General features: G+C 52.8%; 1 protein-coding gene across 1 annotated transcript in view; it reads right to left on the bottom strand.

Moving 5' to 3' along the window:
- Positions 1-21,780, bottom strand: part of LOC116953951 (trafficking protein particle complex subunit 6B) — a 36,791-nt gene that overhangs the window by 1,640 nt on the left and 13,371 nt on the right. Inside the window, exons 3-5 of the mRNA XM_032974288.2 lie at positions 14,848-14,965; positions 7,020-7,103; positions 2,098-2,191 (exon numbers count right to left, since the gene is read on the bottom strand). Coding sequence (XP_032830179.1) covers positions 2,098-2,191; positions 7,020-7,103; positions 14,848-14,965 — 296 coding nt within the window. The remainder of the gene's footprint in view (positions 1-2,097; positions 2,192-7,019; positions 7,104-14,847; positions 14,966-21,780) is intronic.

Here is a 21,780-nt window from a genome sequence, read left to right on the forward strand (position 1 = left end):
ACTCAGAGAGTGGGGACGACTCAGAGAGAGAGAGAGAAAGTACGACTGAGAGAGAGGACGACTCAGAGAGAGGACAACTCAGAGAGAGAGGACGACTGAGAGAGAGAGGACGACTCAAAGAGAGAGAGAGGACGACTCAGAGAGAGAGAGGACGACTCAGAGAGAGAGAGAGGATGACTCAGAGAGAGAGAGGATGACTCAGAGAGAGAGAGGACGACTCAAAGAGAGAGAGGGGACGACTCAGAGAGAGAGGACGACTCAGAGAGAGAGAGAGGACGACTGAGAGAAAGAGAGGACGACTCAGAGAGAGGGAGGGAGGGCGACTCAGAGAGAGAGGGCGACTCAGAGAGAGAGGGCGACTCAGAGAGAGAGGGCGACTCAGAGAGAGAGAGGGCGACTCAGAGAGAGAGGACGACTCAGAGAGAGGGGGACTCAGAGAGAGAGAGAGAGGACAACTCACAAAGAGAGAGGGGGTGACTCAGAGAGAGAGAGAGGACGACTCAGAGAGAGGGAGGGAGGGCGATTCAGAGAGAGAGAGGGCGACTCAGAGAGAGAGGGCGACTCAGAGAGATAGAGGGCGACTCAGAAAGAGAGAGAAGATGACTCAGAGAGAGGGGGACTCAGAGAGAGAGAGAGAGAGGACGACTCACAAAGAGAGAGGGGGTGACTCAGAGAGAGAGGACGACTCAGAGAGAGAGAGAGAGGACGACTCAGAGAGAGAGAGAAGACGACTCAGAGAGAGGACGACTCAGAGAGAGGACGACTCACAAAGAGAGAGGGGGTGACTCAGAGAGAGAGAGGACGACTCAGAGAGAGGGCGACTCAGAGAGAGAGAGAGGACGACTCACAAAGAGAGAGGGGGTGACTCAGAAAGAGAGAGAGAGGGCGACTCAGAGAGAGAGAGAGGGGGTGACTCAGAAAGAGAGAGAGAGGGCGACTCAGAGAGAGAGCACGACTCAGGAAGATAGAGGGAGACTCAGAGAGAGAGAAGACGACTCAGAGAGAGGACGACTCAGAGAGAGAGAGAGGACGACTCACAAAGAGAGAGGGGGTGACTCAGAGAGAGAGAGAGAGAGGACGACTCAGAGAGAGGACGACTCAGAGAGAGGGCGACTCAGAGAGAGAGAGGACGACTCAGAGAGAGGGCGACTCAGAGAGAGAGAGAGGACGACTCAGAGAGAGAGAGAGAGAGGACGACTCAGAGGCACCAAGAGGAGGAACCACCGATGAGGAGTGCCGAGGCAGCAGCAGCAGCGGCAGCAATGCCCACCGCCAAACTGCCCCGGGCCATCATCCCCCGCAAGCTCTGCGATCCTCTCCGTATGAAGCTGTTGCCCAGTGAACGAGTGTCTACAATCACTTCCCAAACTCAAGACGAAGGCTACGGAGGCAGTGGACAGATCCTGCCTGGACGTGTGTGGGCGTGTGTGGACGTGGGAGCGGTGGTGTAGTAGCGGTTAGCGCTACGCTGCGCTACGAACCAGGCGACCCCAGTTCGATTCCTGCTCACGGCCAACACCAGTGACGGTTACCAGAACCGGTCCTGGGCCTCACCTAGTTCGACTCAGCCTCAAATGAGTACATGGTGCGGTGCGTAAACATCGTCACTGGGGAGACAAAGGCGGCCGGGCGTGGTGCTGGCCACCCACCCCCTCGCGTGCCGTGCCGGCCTTCGTAGGTGTTATCTAACAGCACTTGCCCCTACATTCTGTCAAGGCTACACGGGGGATCTTTGTCTTTGTGGGAGCGGTAGTGTCGTGGTTAGCGCTACGCTGCGCTACGAACCAGGCGACCCCAGTTCGATTCCCGCTCACGGCCAGCAACACCGGTTACCAATCATCTGAACCGGGTCCTAGACCTCCCCTAGGTCGACTCGGCCTCAAATGAAAAACCCAGCTGCGATGTGTAAACATCGTCACTATAGCGAGACAAAGGCGGCCGGGCTTGGTGCTGACCACCCCCCCCCCACTCCTCCACCTCCTGTTGCCATGCCGACCTTCACAGGGGCCCACTCGCTAACGGCACTTGCCCCCAAGTCTGTCACAGGCTACACGGTGTGGGTGTGGGGGGAGCTTTGTCTTTGTGAGGGCCACTCACAGGCCGGCATGACCGACACCTCTGCCGTCACGACGCTGTTGATGCCCAGGTTGGAGAGGCCTCCTCTCACCAGGCCGCACGTGAAGGCCAGGAACTGCACGCACGCACAGACAAAGATCCCCCGTGTAGCCCACACGGACCGCTGGAGGCAAGTGCTGCTGCTGCTGCTGCTGTCGACGTCATTGTCGGCCTGTAACTTGCCACTGCTGGGCAGAGGCATCCCACATTGTCCCCCGTTCCTTCCTTTGTTGGGTAACCCTGACCCTGAGTGACCCTGAATGACCCTGAACTGGAGTGACCTTGACCTTGGGTCTCTGTGCGAGTCGAAGGCTCTCTGTGTGAGTCTATGGGTCTCTGTGCGAGTCTATGGGATCTCTGTGCGAGTCTATGGGTCTCTGTGCGAGTCTATGGGTCTCTGTGCGAGTCTATGGGTCTCTGTGTGAGTCTGTGGGTCGCTGTGTGAGTCTGTGGGTCTCTGTGTGACTCTATCGGTCTCTTTGTAAGTCTATGGGTCTCTGTCTGAGTCTGTGGGTCTCTGTGTGAGTCTGTGGGTCTCTGTGCGAGTCTATGGATCTCTGTGTGAGTCTGGGTCTCTGTGTTAGTCTATGGGTCTCAGTCTGAGTCTGTGGGTCTGTGTGAGTCTGGGTCTCTGTGTGAGTCTGTGGGTCTCTGTGTGAGTCTATGGGTCTCTGTGTGAGTCTATGGGTCTCTGTGTGAGTCTCTGTGTGAGTCTATGGGTCTCTGTGTGAGTCTGGGTCTCTGTGTGAGTCTGTGGGGCTCTGTGTGAGTCTATGGGTCTCCGTGTGAGTCTATGGATCTCTGTGTGAGTCTGTGGGTCTCTGTGTGAGTCTATGGGTCTCTGTGTGAGTCTATGGGTCTCTGTGTGAGTCTATGGGTCTCTGTGCGAGTCTATGGGTCTCTGTGTGAGTCTATGGGTCTCTGTGTGAGTCTGTGGGTCTCTGTGTGAGTCTATGGGTCTCTGCGTGAGTCTATGGGTCTCTGTGTGAGTCTGGGTCTCTGTGTGAGTCTATGAGTCTCTGTGTGAGTCTATGGATCTCTGTGTGAGTCTGTGGGTCTTTGTGTGAGTCTATGGGTCTCTGTGTGAGTCTATGGGTCTCTGTGTGAGTCTGGGTCTCTGTGTGAGTCTTTGAGTCTCTGTGTGAGTCTATGGGTCTCTGTGTAAGTCTATGGGTCTCTGTGTGAGTCTGGGTCTCTGTGTGAGTCTATGGGTCTCTGTGTGTGTTTATGGGTCTCTGTGTGAGTCTATGGGTCTCTGTGTGAGTCTATGTGTCTCTGTGTGGGTCTATGGGTCTCTGTGTGAGTCTATGGGTCTCTGTGTGGGTCTATGGGTCTCTGTGTGAGTCTATGGGTCTCTGTGTGAGTCTATGTGTCTCTGTGTGAGTCTATGGGTCTCTGTGTGAGTCTATGGGTCTCTGTGTGAGTCTATGGGTCTCTGTGTGAGTCTATGGGTCTCTGTGTGAGTCTATGGGTCTCTGTGTGAGTCTATGGGTCTCTGTGAGTCTATGGGTCTCTGTGTGAGTCTGTGGCTCTCTGTGTGAGTCTGTGGGTCTCTGTGTAAGTCTATGGGTCTCTGTGTGAGTCTATGGGTCTCTGTGTGAGTCTATGGGTCTCTGTGTGAGTCTATGGGTCTCTGTGTGAGTCTATGGGTCTCTGTGTGAGTCTATGGGTCTCTGTGTGAGTCTGGGTCTCTGTGTGAGTCTATGGGTCTCTGTGTAAGTCTATGGGTCTCTGTGTGAGTCTGGGTCTCTGTGTGTGTCTATGGGTCTCTGTGTGAGTCTATGGGTCTCTGTGTGAGTCTATGGGTCTCTGTGTGAGTCTGGGTCGCTGTGTGTGTCTATGGGTCTCTGTGTGAGTCTATGGGTCTCTGTGTGAGTCTATGGGTCTCTGTGTGAGTCTATGGGTCTCTGTGTAAGTCTATGGGTCTCTGTGTGAGTCTGGGTCTCTGTGTGTGTCTATGGGTCTCTATGTGAGTCTATGGGTCTCTGTGTGAGTCTATGGGTCTCTGTGTGAGTCTATGGGTCTCTGTGTGAGTCTATGGGTCTCTGTGTGAGTCTATGGGTCTCTGTGTGAGTCTATGGGTCTCTGTGTGAGTCTATGGGTCTCTGTGTGAGTCTATGGGTCTCTGTGTGAGTCTATGGGTCTCTGTGTGAGTCTATGGGTCTCTGTGTGAGTCTGGGTCTCTGTGCATAGTTTGTCTGTTCCCTCCCTCTCATCTACGTGGCTTTTTCTCCGGGTTCTCCGGCTTTCCCGCATAGCATTTTTTTTTTAAAACCCGTACAGCGTTACCGTACAGCGCTACACTACAGCGTTACACTACAGCGTTACACTACAGCGTTACCGTGCAGCGTTACACTACAGCGTTACACTACAGCGTTACCGTACAGCGTTACACTACAGCGTTACACTACAGCGTTACACTACAGCGTTACACTACAGCGTTACCGTACAGCGTTACACTACAGCGTTACACTACAGCGTTACCGTACAGCGTTACACTACAGCGTTACACTACAGCGTTACCGTACAGCGTAACACTACAGCGTTACACTACAGCGTTACCGTACAGCGTTTCACTACAGCGTTACACTACAGCGTTACCGTACAGCGTTACACTACAGCGTTACACTACAGCGTTACACTACAGCGTTACCGTACAGCGTTACACTACAGCGTTACCGTACAGCGTTACACTACAGCGTTACACTACAGCGTTACCGTACAGCGTTACACTACAGCGTCACCGTACAGCGTTACACTACAGCGTTACACTACAGCGTTACCGTACAGCGTTACCGTACAGCGTTTCTCTACAGCGTTACACTACAGCGTTACAGTACAGCGTTACCGTACAACGTTACACTATAGCGTTACCGTATAGCGTTACCGTATAGCGTTACACTACAGCGTTACACTACAGCGTTACACTACAGCGTTACACTACAACGTTACACTACAGCGTTACACTACAGCGTTACACAACAGCGTTACCGTATAGCGTTACACTACAGCATTACACTACAACGTTACACTACAACGTTACCCTACAGCGTTACACTACAGCGTTACACTACAGCGTTACACTACAGCGTTACCGTACAGCGTTACACTACAGCGTTACACTACAGCGTTACACAACAGCGTTACCGTACAGCGTTACACTACAGCGTTACACTACAGCGTTACCGTACAGCATTACCGTACAGCGTTTCACTACAGCGTTACACTACAGCGTTACACTACAGCGTTACCGTACAGCGTTACACTACAGCGTTACACTACAGCGTTACCGTACAGCGTTACACTACAGCGTCACCGTACAGCGTTACACTACAGCGTTACACTACAGCGTTACCATACAGCGTTACCGTACAGCGTTTCTCTACAGCGTTACACTACAGCGTTACCGTACAACGTTACACTATAGCGTTACCGTATAGCGTTACCGTATAGCGTTACACTACAGCGTTACACTACAGCGTTACACTACAGCGTTACCGTACAGCGTTACACTACAGCGTTACCGCTATTGACCCAAACAGCACAATTCTGGTAAATCCCCTGGAAATTACTCAGTGGGGTCTGCTCACGGCAGCAGCAGTAGTAGTAACAGTAGCAACATTAGCAGCAGCAGTAGTAGTAGGAGCAGTAGTAGTAGCAGCAGTAGTGGCAGCAGTAGTAGTATCAGTAGTAGCAGTAGTAGTAGGAGGAGCAGTAGCAGCAGTAGTGGTATCAGTAGTAGCAGCATCAGCAGCAGTAGTAGTAGCAGCAGTAGTAGCAGAAGTAGCAGCATTCGCAGCAGTAGTAGCAGCAGTAGTAGTAGCAGCAGTAGCAGCATAAGCAGCAGCAGTAGCAGCTGTAGCAGCAGTAGTAATAGTAGCAGCAGTAGTAGCAGCAGCAACAGTAGCAGCAGTAGTAGCAGCATTAGCAGCAGTAGTAGCAGCAGTAGTAGCAGTAGTGGCAGCAGTAGCAGCAACAGTGGCAGTAGTAGCAGCAGTAGTAGCAGTAGTAGCAGTAGTGGCAGCAGTAGCAGCAGTAGCAGCAGTAGCAGTAGTAGCAGTCGTAGTAGCAGCAGTAGCAGCATAAGCAGCAGCAGTAGCAGCAGTAGCAGCAGTAGCATTATTAGCAGTAGCAGCAGTAGTAGCAGCAGTCGTAGTAGCAGCAGTAACAGCAGCATAAGCAGCAGCAGTAACAGCAGCATAAGCAGCAGCAGTAGCAGCAGCATAAGCAGTAGCAGCAGTAGTAATAGTAGCAGTAGTAGGAGCAGCAGTTTCAGCATCACCCCCCAACTGTGAAAACGAGACTCACGGAGACTCGGTGAGGCCTTCCTGGGTAAATAAGTGGAACAACACTCACAACAACAACAACGCTAACAACAAAAACGCTCACAACAACGCTAACAACAACCCTCACAAAAACAACAACGCTAACAACAATAACCATAATAACATCGCTAGCAATAACGCTCACAATAACAACAATTCTCACAACGATACAACAATGTTCTTTGGTTCTTTCGGTAAAGTCACGTAGAATGAGAATAAAATAATAAATTGATAAAATAAAATAACACAATAATATTCTCACTATCGTGAGAATATTATTGTGTTATTATTGTGTTATTTTATTTGATCAATTTATTATTTTATTCTCATTCTACGTGACTTTACCGAAAGAACCAAAGAAGATGAATCATTAAAGTCACGAAAGCTTTCAATCGAGATACAACAATGCTCATAACAACAAAGCTCACGACAACAATGCTCACAATCACAACAACAATGCTCACAATCACAACAACAATACTCACAACAACCATAAAAACGCTCGCAACAACAACGCTCACAATCACAACGCTAACAGCAACACTCACAACAACAACAGCAGCAGCAACACTCACTCACCTTAGGGGCGTGCTCCAGATACTGTTTCCCGCAGGAAATCTGGGTCAGCATACGGAACCGGTTGTCTTGTAGCACGTACACGCCCTGCCACACACGGACACGCACACAGACAGACGAAGATCCCCCATGTAGCCTCAACAGACTGTTGGGACAAGTGCTGTGAGCGAGGAGCACCAACGAAGGCCGGAACGGCACACGGGGGGGTGGGTGGCCAGCACCACGCCCGACCGCCTTTGTCTCCCCGGTGGCGATGTTTTTACACACCGCACCAAGTTACTCATTTGACACGGGGACATACACGGACAAACGCGGAGACACACACAGACAGACACGCAGGGACACGCGCGGACACAGACGGACACACACATATACGCACGGACACACGTACACACGGGGCCACATAGGGACAAGCACGGACACACAAGGACAAACACAACAACAACAACCGCCATTCGCCACTAAGTGGCGGTGACGTCACCACGACGCTTGTGCCAGGCCATGTGCACCTTGAGGCCACGTGAAGTGTCGAACGCCTGCTGGCAGGTCACGGGGCAGACCCAGGTACCACGGGTCGACTGAGATGACGGAGATGACTGGCTGATGCACCACCTGTGCCCCCTACTGTGCCAACTTGCTGTGCTTTAGCCACCCGGTGCTCCGCTCGTTGTTGTGAACTGCCCAGTACCGTCCTTCACGAGCCTGCTCCACAGAGGCCGATCTTGACACCGCTGGTACCAGTAATCGGCAAGTCCACTCAGCTCCACATCCTCCTGTACCACATCACTCCATCTCTTCTCTAGCCTGAGCCGCGCCAGTTTAGCCCCCTCGATCCGGCCGAACCAAAGCTATTTGGGCATGCGGTGATTGGACATGCGGGCTGGATTGTGAGCTCCTCACACAATCCAGCCTGGTTAAACCCAGGATTGATCGTAGGCAGGCCAGCCTAAATGTTTCTAACCGGCGGAGATGTTACATTAGGGGGGTCCACATTTCGCAAGTGTAGAGAAGGGAAGGAATGACTGTGGCCGAGAAGACCTGAAGCTTCGTGCGGAGCGACAAACCAGGTAGCTTCCACACAGCATTACGCAACCGATGGAAAGATATTGCCGCTCGACTGATTCGGAGTGAGACCTCTGCTGTTAAACCAAAGCCGGTCATGAGCACACTGCCCAGGTATGGGAAACTCTCCACTCTCTCTACAACTGCCCCATCACCGATTGGGAGTTGTGGGGGTGGAGTGCCCGATGGTACAAAATACCCAGGCAGGTGCTTAGTTTTGGTGGGGCTGATGGTAAGGCCCCACCTCTTAGTGGCACACTCCAGTTTCAGCAGCAGCGCCTGCAACTCCTACTCTGAATGAGCAGCTATTACCAGGTCGTCGGCATACATAACGTGGTTGACCAATAGGGAGCCATCCCTTTACTACACCCGGGCATCGATCAGCCTCCCATTATATCTGTACCATATGGAAATTCCTACGGTACAGCTATTGAAGGCTTCACGAACTACGTGGTCAAAATAGATGTTAAATAATGTGGGAGCCAGAGGACATCCCTGTCGCACCCCAAGGTGTATAGGGAATGACTGACTCCCGGCCACGTAGTTTTACCCGAGCCCGCTCTCCATCATGAAGGTCCTTAATGAGCGTGAGCAGAGGGTCAGGGACTCTGAAAGCACGAAGAACAACCCAGAGCCCAGGCCTACTGATGGTATCATAGGCCTTGACCAGGTCAATAAAGCGGAGATGTACAGTGAGGGAAAAAAGTATTTGATCCCTTGCTGATTTTGTACATTTGCCCACTGACAAAGAAATGATCAGTCTATAATTTTAATGGTAGGTTTTTTTGAACAGTGAGAGACATAATAACAACAAAATCCAGAAAAACGCATGTCAAAAATGTTATAAATTGATTTGCATTTTAATTAGGGAAATAAGTATTTGACCCCCTCTCAATCAGAAAGATTTCTGGCTCCCAGGTGTCTTTTATACAGGTAACGAGCTGAGATTAGGAGCACACTCCTAAAGGGAGTAAGTTTGCCAATGAATATCTGAATGATTCAGAGGACAACTCGGTGAAAGTGTTGTGGTCAGATGACACCAAAATGGAGCTCTTTGGCATCAACTCAACTCGCCGTGTTTTGACCCCAAGAACACCATCCCCACCGTCAAACATGGAGGTGGAAACATGCTTTGGGGGTGTTTTTCTGCTAAGGGGACAGGACAACTTCACCGCATCAAAGGGACGATGGACGGGGCCATGCACCGTCAAATCTTGGGTGAGAACCTCCTTCCCTCAGCCAGGGCATTGAAAATGGGTCGTGGATGAGTATTCCAGCATGACAATGACCCAAAACACACGGCCAAGGCAACAAAGGAGTGGCTCAAGAAGAAGCACATTAAGGTCCTGGAGTGGCCTAGCCAGTCTCCAGACCTTAATCCCATAGAAAATCTGTGGAGGGAGCTGAAGGTTCGAGTTGCCAAACGTCAGCCTCGAAACCTTAATGACTTGGAGAAGATCTGCAAAGAGGAGTGGGACAAAATTCCTCCTGAGATGTGTGCAAACCTGGTGGCCAACTACAAGAAACGTCTGACCTCTGTGATTGCCAACAAGGGTTTTGCCACCAAGTACTAAGTCATGTTTTGCAGAGGCGTCAAATACTTATTTCCCTATATAAAATGCAAATCAATTTATAACAATTTTTGACATGCGTTTTTCTGGATTTTGTTGTTGTTATTCTGTCTCTCACTGTTCAAATAAACCTACCATTAAAATTATAGACTGATCATGTCTTTGTCAGTGGGCAAAAGTACAAAATCAGCAGGAGATCAAATACTTTTTTCCCTCACTGTAGATCTTGTTGGAATTCCCTACACCTCTGCTGTAGCAGACGGACAGAAAATATGGCATCTGTGCAGGACCGCCCTTTCCTGAAACCGCATTGGGGCTCCGCAAGCCTCTCCTCAGCGTGCCTGGCAAGGCGATGTTAAATAATCCTTGCCAGGACCTTTCCCGGCACACTGAGGAGTGAGATGCCCCAGTAGTTGTTACAGTCTGTGCGGTCCCCCTTCTTAAAGAGGGGGACAACCAGGGCATCCTTCCAATCCCGCGGAACCCGTCCAGTGGCCCAGACTGTTGTTATGATGTCATGTAGGGCAGTCTGCGCACAAACACCACCCTCCCAAGCACAGACACTCACAGGCAAACAGGGAATCACGGACAGACCCACACAGAGACACGTACACACAAACAAAACAATAATGCCGCTGTAATAGCAACCATGCTAGATCATCTGGGATTAAGTAGAACACACAAAGACAAAGATCCCCCATATAGCCTTAACAGACTGTAGGGGCAAGTGCTGTTAGCGAGCACCTATGAAGGCCGGAACAGTACACGAGGGGGTGGGTGGCCAGCACCACGCCCGACCGCCTTTGTCTCCCCAGTGGCGATGTTTACACACCGCACCAGGTACTCATTTCAGGCTGAGTCGACCTAGGGGAGGCCCGGGACCGGTTCAGATAATCGTCACTGATGTTGGCCGTGAGCGGGAATCGAACCCGGGTCGCCAGGTTCATAGCGCAGCGCGCTAACCGCTACACTATCGCTCCCCTTTCACACACACTCTCTCACACACTCACACTCTCTACACACACACACTCTCACACTCACTCACTCACACACACTCTCTCACACACACACTCTCTCACACACGCTCTCACACACACTACACACACTACACACACACACGCTCTCACACACACTACACACACTACACACACTCTCACACACACACTCTCACACACTCTCTCACACACACACTCTCTCACACACACACTCTCTCACACACACTACACACACACACTCTCACACACACTACACACACTCTCACACACACTACACACACACACTATCTCACACACACTCTCACACACACACTCTCTCTACACACACACACGCGCGCGAGTGCCCGCCCACCCTCCCTCCGTCTCACACACACACACGCAGACAAAACAATAACAACCACTGTAACAACAGCCACGGCTAGATCAGCTGGGATTAATGCGAGAGACCTCTGCAGCACCGCCCGAGCAGAATTGGATCGCGGCAGAAAAACTCATTACTTCTGCGAATATCACAAATTTTTATATTATTATTACTTTTTAATGATGCCCAGAATTATTGAATGAGAAAGGTGGGTGGGTGGGTGGGTGGTGGGGATTATGATTGCTGTGGTATTTTTCAATATTTGCACGCCGTCCGACGGGACTAACCCTAATCCACCCTGTAACGGCCCAGCCTCGGCGACCTTTTTTTCGCCATGGATTTTGGAAGGTGACGCTAGGAGAGAGAGAGAGGGCGGGCGGCCGCAACGCGGCTAAAGGTGCAGCTCCCGCAACTGCCCGCCCGACTGACCGCCAGGTGGGTAGGTACACACTGGCACGGTGGGGGAGGGCGGCTGCTAGCGGTAGTGTAGTGGCGGTGAGCGCAGCGAACCCGGCCACACGAGTTCGAATCCCGCTTCGCGGCCACCAAACGCCGGTGACGATTATTTATCCGAGCCGGTCCTGAGCCTCCCCTAGGTCGACTCGGCCACAAATGAGTAAGCTGGTGCGGCGTGTAGTAAACATCGCCACGAGAGAGACAAAGGCGGCCCGGGAGTGGTGCTGGCCACCCACCCCCTCGTTGTGCCGTGCCGGCCTTCATAGATGCTCGCCAACAGCACTTGCCCCTACAGTCTGTCGCAGGCTATACGGGCGATCTTTTGATATTTGTGTGTAAGTGGGAAGCGGTGGTGTAGCAGTTAGCGCGCTGCGCTATGAACCTGGCGACCCGACTTTGATTTCCGCTCAAGGCCAACACCGCTGACGATTATCCCAACGGGTCCTGGGCCTCCCCTAGGTCGACTCGGCCTCAAATGTGTTACCTGGTGCGTAAAAACATCGCCACTGGGGGAGACAAAGGCGGCCCGGGCGAGGTGCTGGCCACCCACCCCCTCGTGCGCCGTGCCGGCCTTCACAGGTGCTGCTCGCTAACAGCACTTGCCCCAACAGTCTGTGAAGGCTACACACGGGGGATCATTGGTGCATCTGCCAGTCGTCTCAGTCGGTCAACACCCATGGCACATGCTGGGGTCTGTCCCGTGGACCTCCTCCTGCGAGCAGCGAGCCTTCGACGCTTCGCGTGGCCTCAAAGTGCACCTAGCCTGGCACAGGCGCTCCGCGGGTGACGTCTGAGAGTGGCGAATGGCGGGCGCTGGTGTTGAACTTCTATCGCGCCGTACGTAGCCAGCCGCGCTAAACAGAGGCGCGGGGGAATTGCTCACTGCTGGTGTTAGGGTCTTAAAGTCGCGTTACATAATTAGTCAGAGAGAGCGCTTGAGCAGCTCAAGAGTGAGCGTGACAGAGAGCACACGCGGTGAGGGTGGGGGTCACGGAAGGGGCTACGGGGGAGGGACGGGACGGAGTGGAGGGGCGAGGGAAGGGGATGGGCGATGGAGGAGAGGCGGTGAGGCTTAGGGAGAGGAACGGAAGGAGGTTAAGGAGGGGGCTGTTTCATGTGTGGAGGCAGCGTTGGGTCTATGGGCAGTGTTGAGTCTATGGGTAGTGTTGAGTCTATGGGCAGTGTTGAGTCTATGGGCAGTGTTGAGTCTATGGGGAGTGTTGAGTCTATGGGCAGTGTTGAGTCTATGGGCAGTGTTGAGTCTATGGGCAGTGTTGAGTCTATGGGCAGTGTTGGGTCTATGGGCAGTGTTGAGTCTATGGGCAGTGTTGAGTCTATGGGCAGTGTTGAGTCTATGGGCAGTGTTGAGTCTATGGGCAGTGTTGGGTCTATGGGCAGTGTTGAGTCTATGGGCAGTGTTGGGTCTATGGGCAGTGTTGGGTCTATGGGCAGTGTTGAGTCTATGGGCAGCGTTGAGTCTCTGGGCAGCGTTGGGTCTATGGACAGTGTTGAGTCTATGGGCAGTGTTGAGTCTATGGGCAGTGTTGAGTCTATGGGCAGTGTTGAGTCTATGGGCAGTGTTGGGTCTATGGGCAGTGTTGAGTCTATGGGCAGTGTTGAGTCTATGGGCAGTGTTGGGTCTATGGGCTGTGTTGAGTTTATGAGCAGTGTGATTCTATGAGCAGTGTTGAGTCTATGGGCAGAGTTGAGTCTATGGGCAGTGTTGGGTCTATGGGCTGTGTTGAGTTTATGAGCAGTATGATTCTATGAGCAGTGTTGAGTCTATGGGCAGTGTTGAGTCTATGGGCAGTGTTGAGTCTATGGGCAGTGCTGAGTCTATGGGCAGCGTTGAGTTTATGGGCAGTGTTGGGTCTATGGACACACACACACGCACGTTAAACTTCTTTCGCACTGTACGTAAAAGCCAACCGCGCTATTTCACACAGCAGCACCAATCACCTCCCCTCGGTGAGGCTTTCCGTGCGTAAGCAAGTGCAGCGATAATAATTACGAAGAAAAAGGTCCCCCATGTAGCCTCAGACTGTTGGGGCAAGTGCTGTTAGCGAGCAGCACCTACGAAGGCCGGCAAGGCACGCTAAGGGAGTGGGTGGCCAGCACCACGCCTGGCCGTCTTTGTCTCCCCAGTGGCGACGTGTACACGTCCCACCAGGCCCGGTTCACATAATCATCACTGGCGTTGGCCGTGAGCGGGAATCAAACTCGGGTCACCGGGTTCATAGCGCAGCGTAGCGCCAACCACCACACAGGACACCAACAGTGCCACTCATTTTAACAAGTGATGGAGCGTCATCGGAACGGAACCGTGAGAGAAAAAAAAACCGTCCAAATACTTTTATCGGTACCGAGGCTCCCGCAAGGCCACGCAGGAGGACGAGTGGCACAGTGTTGGTGCCGGCTATGGTAGAGCAGTAGCTGTCGAGTCGCCACGGTTCTCTGCGGTGAGCAGATCGTCGTCATCGTCGTCATCGTCGTCGTCATCGTCGTCATCGTCGTTGTCATCGTCGTCGTCATCGTCGTCATCGTCGTCATCGTCGTCGTCATCATCGTCGTCATCGTCAAACTCCACGGGTAGAAATCCTGCAAGCGTCCACTGCAAAGTTACAATGGCGAGCACAACGTCTTGATAAATGAACGGCGCTACTACCGCCGAGCCGCTGCAAATAAAATTAACGGTGAACCCGCTCGCGCGTTCCGAGATTCGGCGGCGAACGGGACCATCCCAGCCTGCAACTTGCCGAAAAGCGGGAAAGGGTTGCGATAATGCAACGAGGTGGCAGAATAGCGGGGAGGGGGGCACAGGTGGTGCATCGGCAAGTGATCTCAAGTCCGTCAACCCATGGCACCTGGCTCTGCCCCCCGTGACCTCCTGCTACCCAGCAGCGAGAGCCTTCCACACTTCACGCGACGGGCCTCCGGGTGCACCTAGCCTGGCGCAGGTGGCGCGGTATGTGTGTGTGTACGCACGCATGTTGAATTTCTTTCGCACCGTACGTAGCAGCCAAGCGTGCCGATCGCAGGCGCGGGAGGAAGGACAGCAAACTTAAACGCACGAAGCAGTTCCACAGAAAAGAGTTCTCATTTTTGGTACTGTGTGGCGCATAAGGAGTGTGGTGTGTGGCGTAGTGTATAGTGCATTGCAATGTAGCGTGTCGTGTGCACTGCAGTCTATAATGTAGTGTATGTATGTTGAACTTCTTTCGCACCGGAGGTAGCGAACCGCGCTAATCGGAGGTGCGGTGGAGGGGAAGGTCAACAAACATCAACAACATCAACAACATCAACAACAACGCAGCTCGAGAGAAAGGCGTCTGTCAACGTAGGCGACACTTTCAAAGTGCACAGCTCCACCGTGCACGTGGGGACACCTGGTGGTTTGTCCGCAAGTTGTCGATCTGCTTCTTGAAGACGCTCGTCCAGAAGTCCTTGCAGATGAACTTCATCACGTCGAGCTCGTCCTTGAAGCGGGGGCTGTCGCGGGTAAACCTGACGCAAAGGCAAAATTCCCCCCCCCCCCCCCCCACACCCCCGTGTAGCCTTAACAGACTGTTGGGGCAAGGGCGGTTAGCGAGCGGCATGGACGCACGCACGCACTGACACGCACAGGGACACGTACGCACACGGAGAAATAATCCCGCTGTAACAACAGCCACGCTAGATCAGCTGGGATTAAGTCTGACACAGACGCACACACTTACTCGCACAAAGACAAAGATCACCGCCGTGTAGCCTTCACAGACTTGTAGGGGCAAGTGCTGTTAAGCGAACAGCACCTACGAAGGCCGGCACGGCACACGAGTGGGTGGGTGGCCAGCACCGCGCCAGGGCCGCCTTTGTCTCCCCAGCGGCGATGCTTAAAAAAACCGAACTAGGTCGCTCACTTGAGGTTGAGCCGACCTAGGGGAGGCTCAGGACCGGTTGAGATAATCGTCACGGGTGTCGGTTCCGTGAGCGGGAATCGAACTCGGGTCGCCGGGATCGTAGCGCGGCGCAGCGCTAACCGCTGCGCCACCGCTCCCCCCACTCACACTCACACACACACGCAGGGGGGCTGTGCGAGTCGCAGGCTGAACGCCGACTCCACACACAGGGGGCGTGTGCACGGCGCCCTGCAACAAGCAAGGCCGGCTACAAGCTTTGAGGGCCGCAGCCCCAGTCCGGTGATGGCCGGCACGCGAGGGCCTCGCTCGGATTCATGGGGAGCGCCGTAGCAGCTCGTGGCGCTGCCACGTACTTCTGAGCGTGGTAACGAACACCAACCAGAGTGATCTGGGCGGCGAGGTCAGCAGCAAGCGACCGATGAGCGAGTGGGTGAGCGTGACAGAGAGCACACGCGGTGGGGGTCACAGAAGGGGCTACGGGGGAGGGACGGGACGGAGTGGAGGGGCGAGGGGGAGGGGATGGGTCGATGGAGGAGAGGCGGTGAGGCTTAGGGAGAGGAACGGAAAGGAGGTTAAGGAGGGGGCTGTTTCATGTGTGGAGGCAGCGTTGGGTCTATGGGCAGTGTTGAGTCTATGGGCAGTGTTGGGTCTATGGGCAGTGCCGAGTCTATGGGCAGTGTTGGGTCTATGGGCAGTGTTGGGTCTATGGGCAGTGTTGGGTCTATGGGCAGTGTTGGGTCTATGGGCAGTGTTGGGTCTATGGGCAGTGCCGAGTCTATGGGCAGTGTTGGGTCTATGGTGCAGTGCTGAGTCTATGGGCAGTGTTGAGTCTATGGGGAGTGTTGAGTCTATGGGCAGTGTTTGGTCTATGAGCAGTGTTGAGTCTATGGGGAGTGTTGAGTCTATGGTGCAGTGCTGAGTCTATGGGCAGTGTTGAGTCTATGGGCAGTGTTGAGTATATGGGCAGTGTTGAGTCTATGGGCAGTGTTGAGTCTATGGGCAGTGTTGAGTCTATGGGCAGTGTTGAGTCTATGGGGAGTGTTGAGTCTATGGGCAGTGTTGAGTCTATGGGGAGTGTTGAGTCTATGGGCAGTGTTGAGTCTATGGGGAGTGTTGAGTCTATGGGCAGTGTTGAGTCTATGGGCAGTGTTGGGTCTATGGGCAGTGTTGAGTCTATGGGCAGTGTTGAGTCTATAGGCAGTGTTGAGTCTATGGGGAGTGTTGAGTCTATGGGCAGTGTTGGGTCTATGGGCAGTGTTGGGTCTATGGGCAGTGCTGAGGCTATGGGCAGTGCTGAGTCTATGGGCAGTGTTTAGTTTATGGGCAGTGCTGAGTCTATGGGAAGTGTTGAGTTTATGGGCAGTGCTGAGTCTATGGGCAGTGTTGAGTCTATGGGCAGTGCTGAGTCTATGGGCAGTGTTTAGTTTATGGGCAGTGCTGAGTCTATGGGCAGTGTTGAGTTTATGGGCAGTGCTGAGTCTATGGGCAGTGTTGAGTCTATGGGCAGTGCTGAGTCTATGGGCAGTGTTTAGTTTATGGGCAGTGCTGAGTCTATGGGAAGTGTTGAGTCTATGGGCAGTGTTGAGTCTATGGGCAGTGCTGAGTCTATGGGCAGTGTTGAGTCTATGGGCAGTGTTGAGTCTATGGGCAGTGCTGAGTCTATGGGGAGTGTTGAGTCTATGGTGCAGTGTTGAGTCTATGGGGCAGTGTTGAGTCTATGGGCAGTGTTGAGTCTATGGGCAGTGCTGAGTCTATGGGCAGTGTTGAGTCTATGGGCAGTGTTGAGTCTATGGGCAGTGTTGAGTCTTTGGGGAGTGTTGAGTCTATGGGCAGTGTTGAGTCTTTGGGGAGTGTTGAGTCTATGGGCAGTGTTGAGTCTATGGGGCAGTGTTGAGTCTATGGGTAGTGCTGAGTCTATGGGCAGTGTTGAGTCTATGGGCAGTGTTGAGTCTATGGGGCAGTGCTGAGTCTATGGGCAGTGTTGAGTCTATGGGCAGTGTTGAGTCCATGGGCAGTGCTGAGTCTATGGGCAGTGTTGAGTATATGGGCAGTGCTGAGTCTATGGGTAGTGTTTAGTTTATGGGCAGTGTTGAGTCTATGGGCAGTGTTGAGTCTATAGGCAGTGTTGAGTCTATGGGGAGTGTTGAGTCTATGGGCAGTGTTGGGTCTATGGGCAGTGTTGGGTCTATGGGCAGTGCTGAGGCTATGGGCAGTGCTGAGTCTATGGGCAGTGTTTAGTTTATGGGCAGTGCTGAGTCTATGGGAAGTGTTGAGTTTATGGGCAGTGCTGAGTCTATGGGCAGTGTTGAGTCTATGGGCAGTGCTGAGTCTATGGGCAGTGTTTAGTTTATGGGCAGTGCTGAGTCTATGGGCAGTGTTGAGTTTATGGGCAGTGCTGAGTCTATGGGCAGTGTTGAGTCTATGGGCAGTGCTGAGTCTATGGGCAGTGTTTAGTTTATGGGCAGTGCTGAGTCTATGGGAAGTGTTGAGTCTATGGGCAGTGTTGAGTCTATGGGCAGTGCTGAGTCTATGGGCAGTGTTGAGTCTATGGGCAGTGTTGAGTCTATGGGCAGTGCTGAGTCTATGGGGAGTGTTGAGTCTATGGTGCAGTGTTGAGTCTATGGGGCAGTGTTGAGTCTATGGGCAGTGTTGAGTCTATGGGCAGTGCTGAGTCTATGGGCAGTGTTGAGTCTATGGGCAGTGTTGAGTCTATGGGCAGTGTTGAGTCTTTGGGGAGTGTTGAGTCTATGGGCAGTGTTGAGTCTTTGGGGAGTGTTGAGTCTATGGGCAGTGTTGAGTCTATGGGGCAGTGTTGAGTCTATGGGTAGTGCTGAGTCTATGGGCAGTGTTGAGTCTATGGGCAGTGTTGAGTCTATGGGGCAGTGCTGAGTCTATGGGCAGTGTTGAGTCTATGGGCAGTGTTGAGTCCATGGGCAGTGCTGAGTCTATGGGCAGTGTTGAGTATATGGGCAGTGCTGAGTCTATGGGTAGTGTTTAGTTTATGGGCAGTGTTGAGTCTATGGGCAGTGTTGAGTCTATGGGCAGTGATTTGGCAGTTTACCCAGGACTAGTCCATCTATATTCTGAAAAGAGGAGGGGGGAGACGAAATTTTTTATAATGTATGCTGTCTGAAAGCTACTGTAAGCGTGAACAATCAATTAAGACCTGAAATGGTTTATCAAATCTTTCCAATGATTGCTAAGATAGAATCCATCTTCTCGGTTGAAATTGTCTCTGTGCTTGTATATGTGGATAGCCTCATGAACGAATCTCTCATGGAAGCCACATGGCTTACAAAGAACCTCTGTCTTGGAAAAGTCAATGGCATGTGAGCCTACTGAATTAGAACAATGATCTGCCACGGCCGAGGTGTTGGTCCTACCGTGTTTAAGGTCTGCTTTGTGTTCACGAATGCGGTCCGAGACATGGCGTTTGGTTTCTCCAATGTAACTACTACCACAGAGGCAACTTAGTTTGTAGACACCAGGGTATTGTATGTCCGGAATCACATCTTTTACAGACGGAACCAGATCACGGATTTTATGTAATGTAATATATATTTTATTATTTTGTTGTTTCTCTTCAACGTGATTTTACCGAAAAAATTAAGAATATGAATTACTGCAGTCACGAAAGCTTTAAATCAAAATTCTATGGGCAGTGTTGAGTCTATGGGCAGTGTTGAGTCTATGGGCAGTGTTGAGTCTATGGGCAGTGTTGAGTCTATGGGCAGTGTTGAGTCTATGGGCAGTGTTGAGTCTATGGGCAGTGTTGAGTCTATGGGCAGTGTTGAGTCTATGGGGAGTGTTGGGTCTATGGGCAGTGTTGAGTCTATGGGCAGTGTTGAGTCTATGGGCAGTGTTGAGTCTATGGGCAGTGCTGAGTCTATGGGCAGTGTTGAGTCTATGGGCAGTGTTGAGTCTATGGGCAGTGTTGAGTCTTTGGGGAGTGTTGAGTCTATGGGCAGTGTTGAGTCTTTGGGGAGTGTTGAGTCTATGGGCAGTGTTGAGTCTATGGGGCAGTGTTGAGTCTATGGGTAGTGCTGAGTCTATGGGCAGTGTTGAGTCTATGGGCAGTGTTGAGTCTATGGGCAGTGTTGAGTCTATGGGCAGTGTTGAGTCCATGGGCAGTGCTGAGTCTATGGGCAGTGTTGAGTATATGGGCAGTGCTGAGTCTATGGGTAGTGTTTAGTTTATGGGCAGTGTTGAGTCTATGGGCAGTGTTGAGTCTATGGGCAGTGATTTGGCAGTTTACCCAGGACTAGTCCATCTATATTCTGAAAAGAGGAGGGGGGAGACGAAATTTTTTATAATGTATGCTGTCTGAAAGCCACTGTAAGCGTGAACAATCAATTAAGACCTGAAATGGTTTATCAAATCTTTCCAATGATTGCTAAGATAGAATCCATCTTCTCGGTTGAAATTGTCTCTGTGCTTGTATATGTGGATAGCCTCATGAACGAATCTCTCATGGAAGCCACATGGCTTACAAAGAACCTCTGTCTTGGAAAAGTCAATGGCATGTGAGCCTACTGAATTAGAACAATGATCTGCCACGGCCGAGGTGTTGGTCCTACCGTGTTTAAGGTCTGCTTTGTGTTCACGAATGCGGTCCGAGACATGGCGTTTGGTTTCTCCAATGTAACTACTACCACAGAGGCAACTTAGTTTGTAGACACCAGGGTATTGTATGTCCGGAATCACATCTTTTACAGACGGAACCAGATCACGGATTTTATGTAATGTAATATATATTTTATTATTTTGTTGTTTCTCTTCAACGTGATTTTACCGAAAAAACTAAGAATATGAATTACTGCAGTCACGAAAGCTTTAAATCAAAATTCTATGGGCAGTGTTGAGTCTATGGGCAGTGTTGAGTCTATGGGCAGTGTTGAGTCTATGGGCAGTGTTGAGTCTATGGGGAGTGTTGGGTCTATGGGCAGTGTTGAGTCTATGGGCAGTGTTGAGTCTATGGGGAGTGTTGGGTCTATGGGCAGTGTTGAGTCTATGGGCAGTGTTGAGTCTATGGGGAGTGTTGAGTCGATGGGAAATTGTCCATTTTGTGAGGTTATCCCTAACTAGCTGCCAGGATATGCAAGCGAATAAAAAACAAAAATCAGCGGACGCTCTGCTACATGTGACGTGATAAGTTCACACTCACTGGTTACTCTTGCAAACCAACATTGTTTACAATCAATGTGTTTGGGAAGATATTTTATATCGTTCTAGGTTACCGTATTGATTCACATTTTACCGTAGTTATTTTATATCGGCAGATTGATACAACGTGATCATTCTAACGTATACGACATCATTTCACGCAGTTATAAATCAGCTCGAGTACCCCTCTGGGGCATTCCAACATAACCTTCCCCAGGGTCGCGTGTACCCCGAGGTTGAGAACCACTCTCGTGCATGCCTGTGAGACTCTGTGAGTGTGGGTGTGTCGGAGGAGGGAGGGGAGGAGATTGAGGGACAGGGAGGGAGGGAAGTGGAGGGACGGATGGAGGGAGTGGAGTGGGGGGAGGGAGGGGAGGGAGGGGAGGGAGGGGAGGGAGGGAGGGAGGGGAGGGAGGGAGGGAGGGGAGGGAGGGAGGGAGGGAGGGTGGGAGGGAGGGAGGGAGGGAGGGTGGGAGGGAGGGAGGGAGGGAGGGGAGTGAGGGAGGGTGGGAAGGGAGGGAGGGAGGGAGGGTGGGAGGGGAGGGAGGGGTGGATGGGGGGAGGGAGGGAGGGGAGGGGAGAGGGGGAGGGGAGGGGATGGGAGGGAGGGAGGGAGGGAGGGTGGGAGGGTGGGAGGGAGGCAGGGAGGGAGGGAGGGGAGTGGAGGGAGGGAGGGAGGGAGGGAGGGGAGGGAAGGAGGGGAGGGGGGGAGGGGAGGGGGGGAGGGAGGGGAGGGGAGGGATGGATGGGGGGGAGGGGAGGGGAGGGAGGGATGGATGGGGGGAGGGAGGAAGGGAGGGAGGGGAGGGGAGGGAGGGAGGGAGGGAGGGGAGGGAGGGAGGGGAGGGAGGGAGGGAGGGAGGGAGGGAGGGAGGGAGGGGAGGGGAGGGGAGGGAGGGAGGGAGGGAGGGAGGAGAGGAGAGGGAGGGAGGGAGGAGGGAGGGAGGGAGGGAGGGAGGGAGGGGAGGGGAGGGAGGGAGGGAGGGGAGGGAGGGAGGGAGGGAGGGGAGGGAGGGAGGGAGGGAGGAGAGGGGAGGGGAGGGAGGGAGGGGAGGGAGGGAGGGGTGGATGGGGGGGAGGGAGGGAGGGGAGGGGAGAGGGGGAGGGGAGGGGATGGATGGGAGGGAGGGAGGGAGGGAGGGTGGGAGGGAGGCAGGGAGGGAGGGAGGGGAGTGGAGGGAGGGAGGGAGGGAGGGAGGGAGGGAGGGAGGGAGGGGAGGGAAGGAGGGGAGGGAGGGAGGGGAGGGGGGGAGGGAG

The sequence above is a fragment of the Petromyzon marinus genome, chromosome 53, assembly GCF_048934315.1.
Source record: "Petromyzon marinus isolate PM22_M1 ecotype Great Lakes invasive population chromosome 53, UKy_Petmar_22M1.pri1.0, whole genome shotgun sequence".
Classification (NCBI taxonomy): domain Eukaryota; kingdom Metazoa; phylum Chordata; class Hyperoartia; order Petromyzontiformes; family Petromyzontidae; genus Petromyzon; species Petromyzon marinus.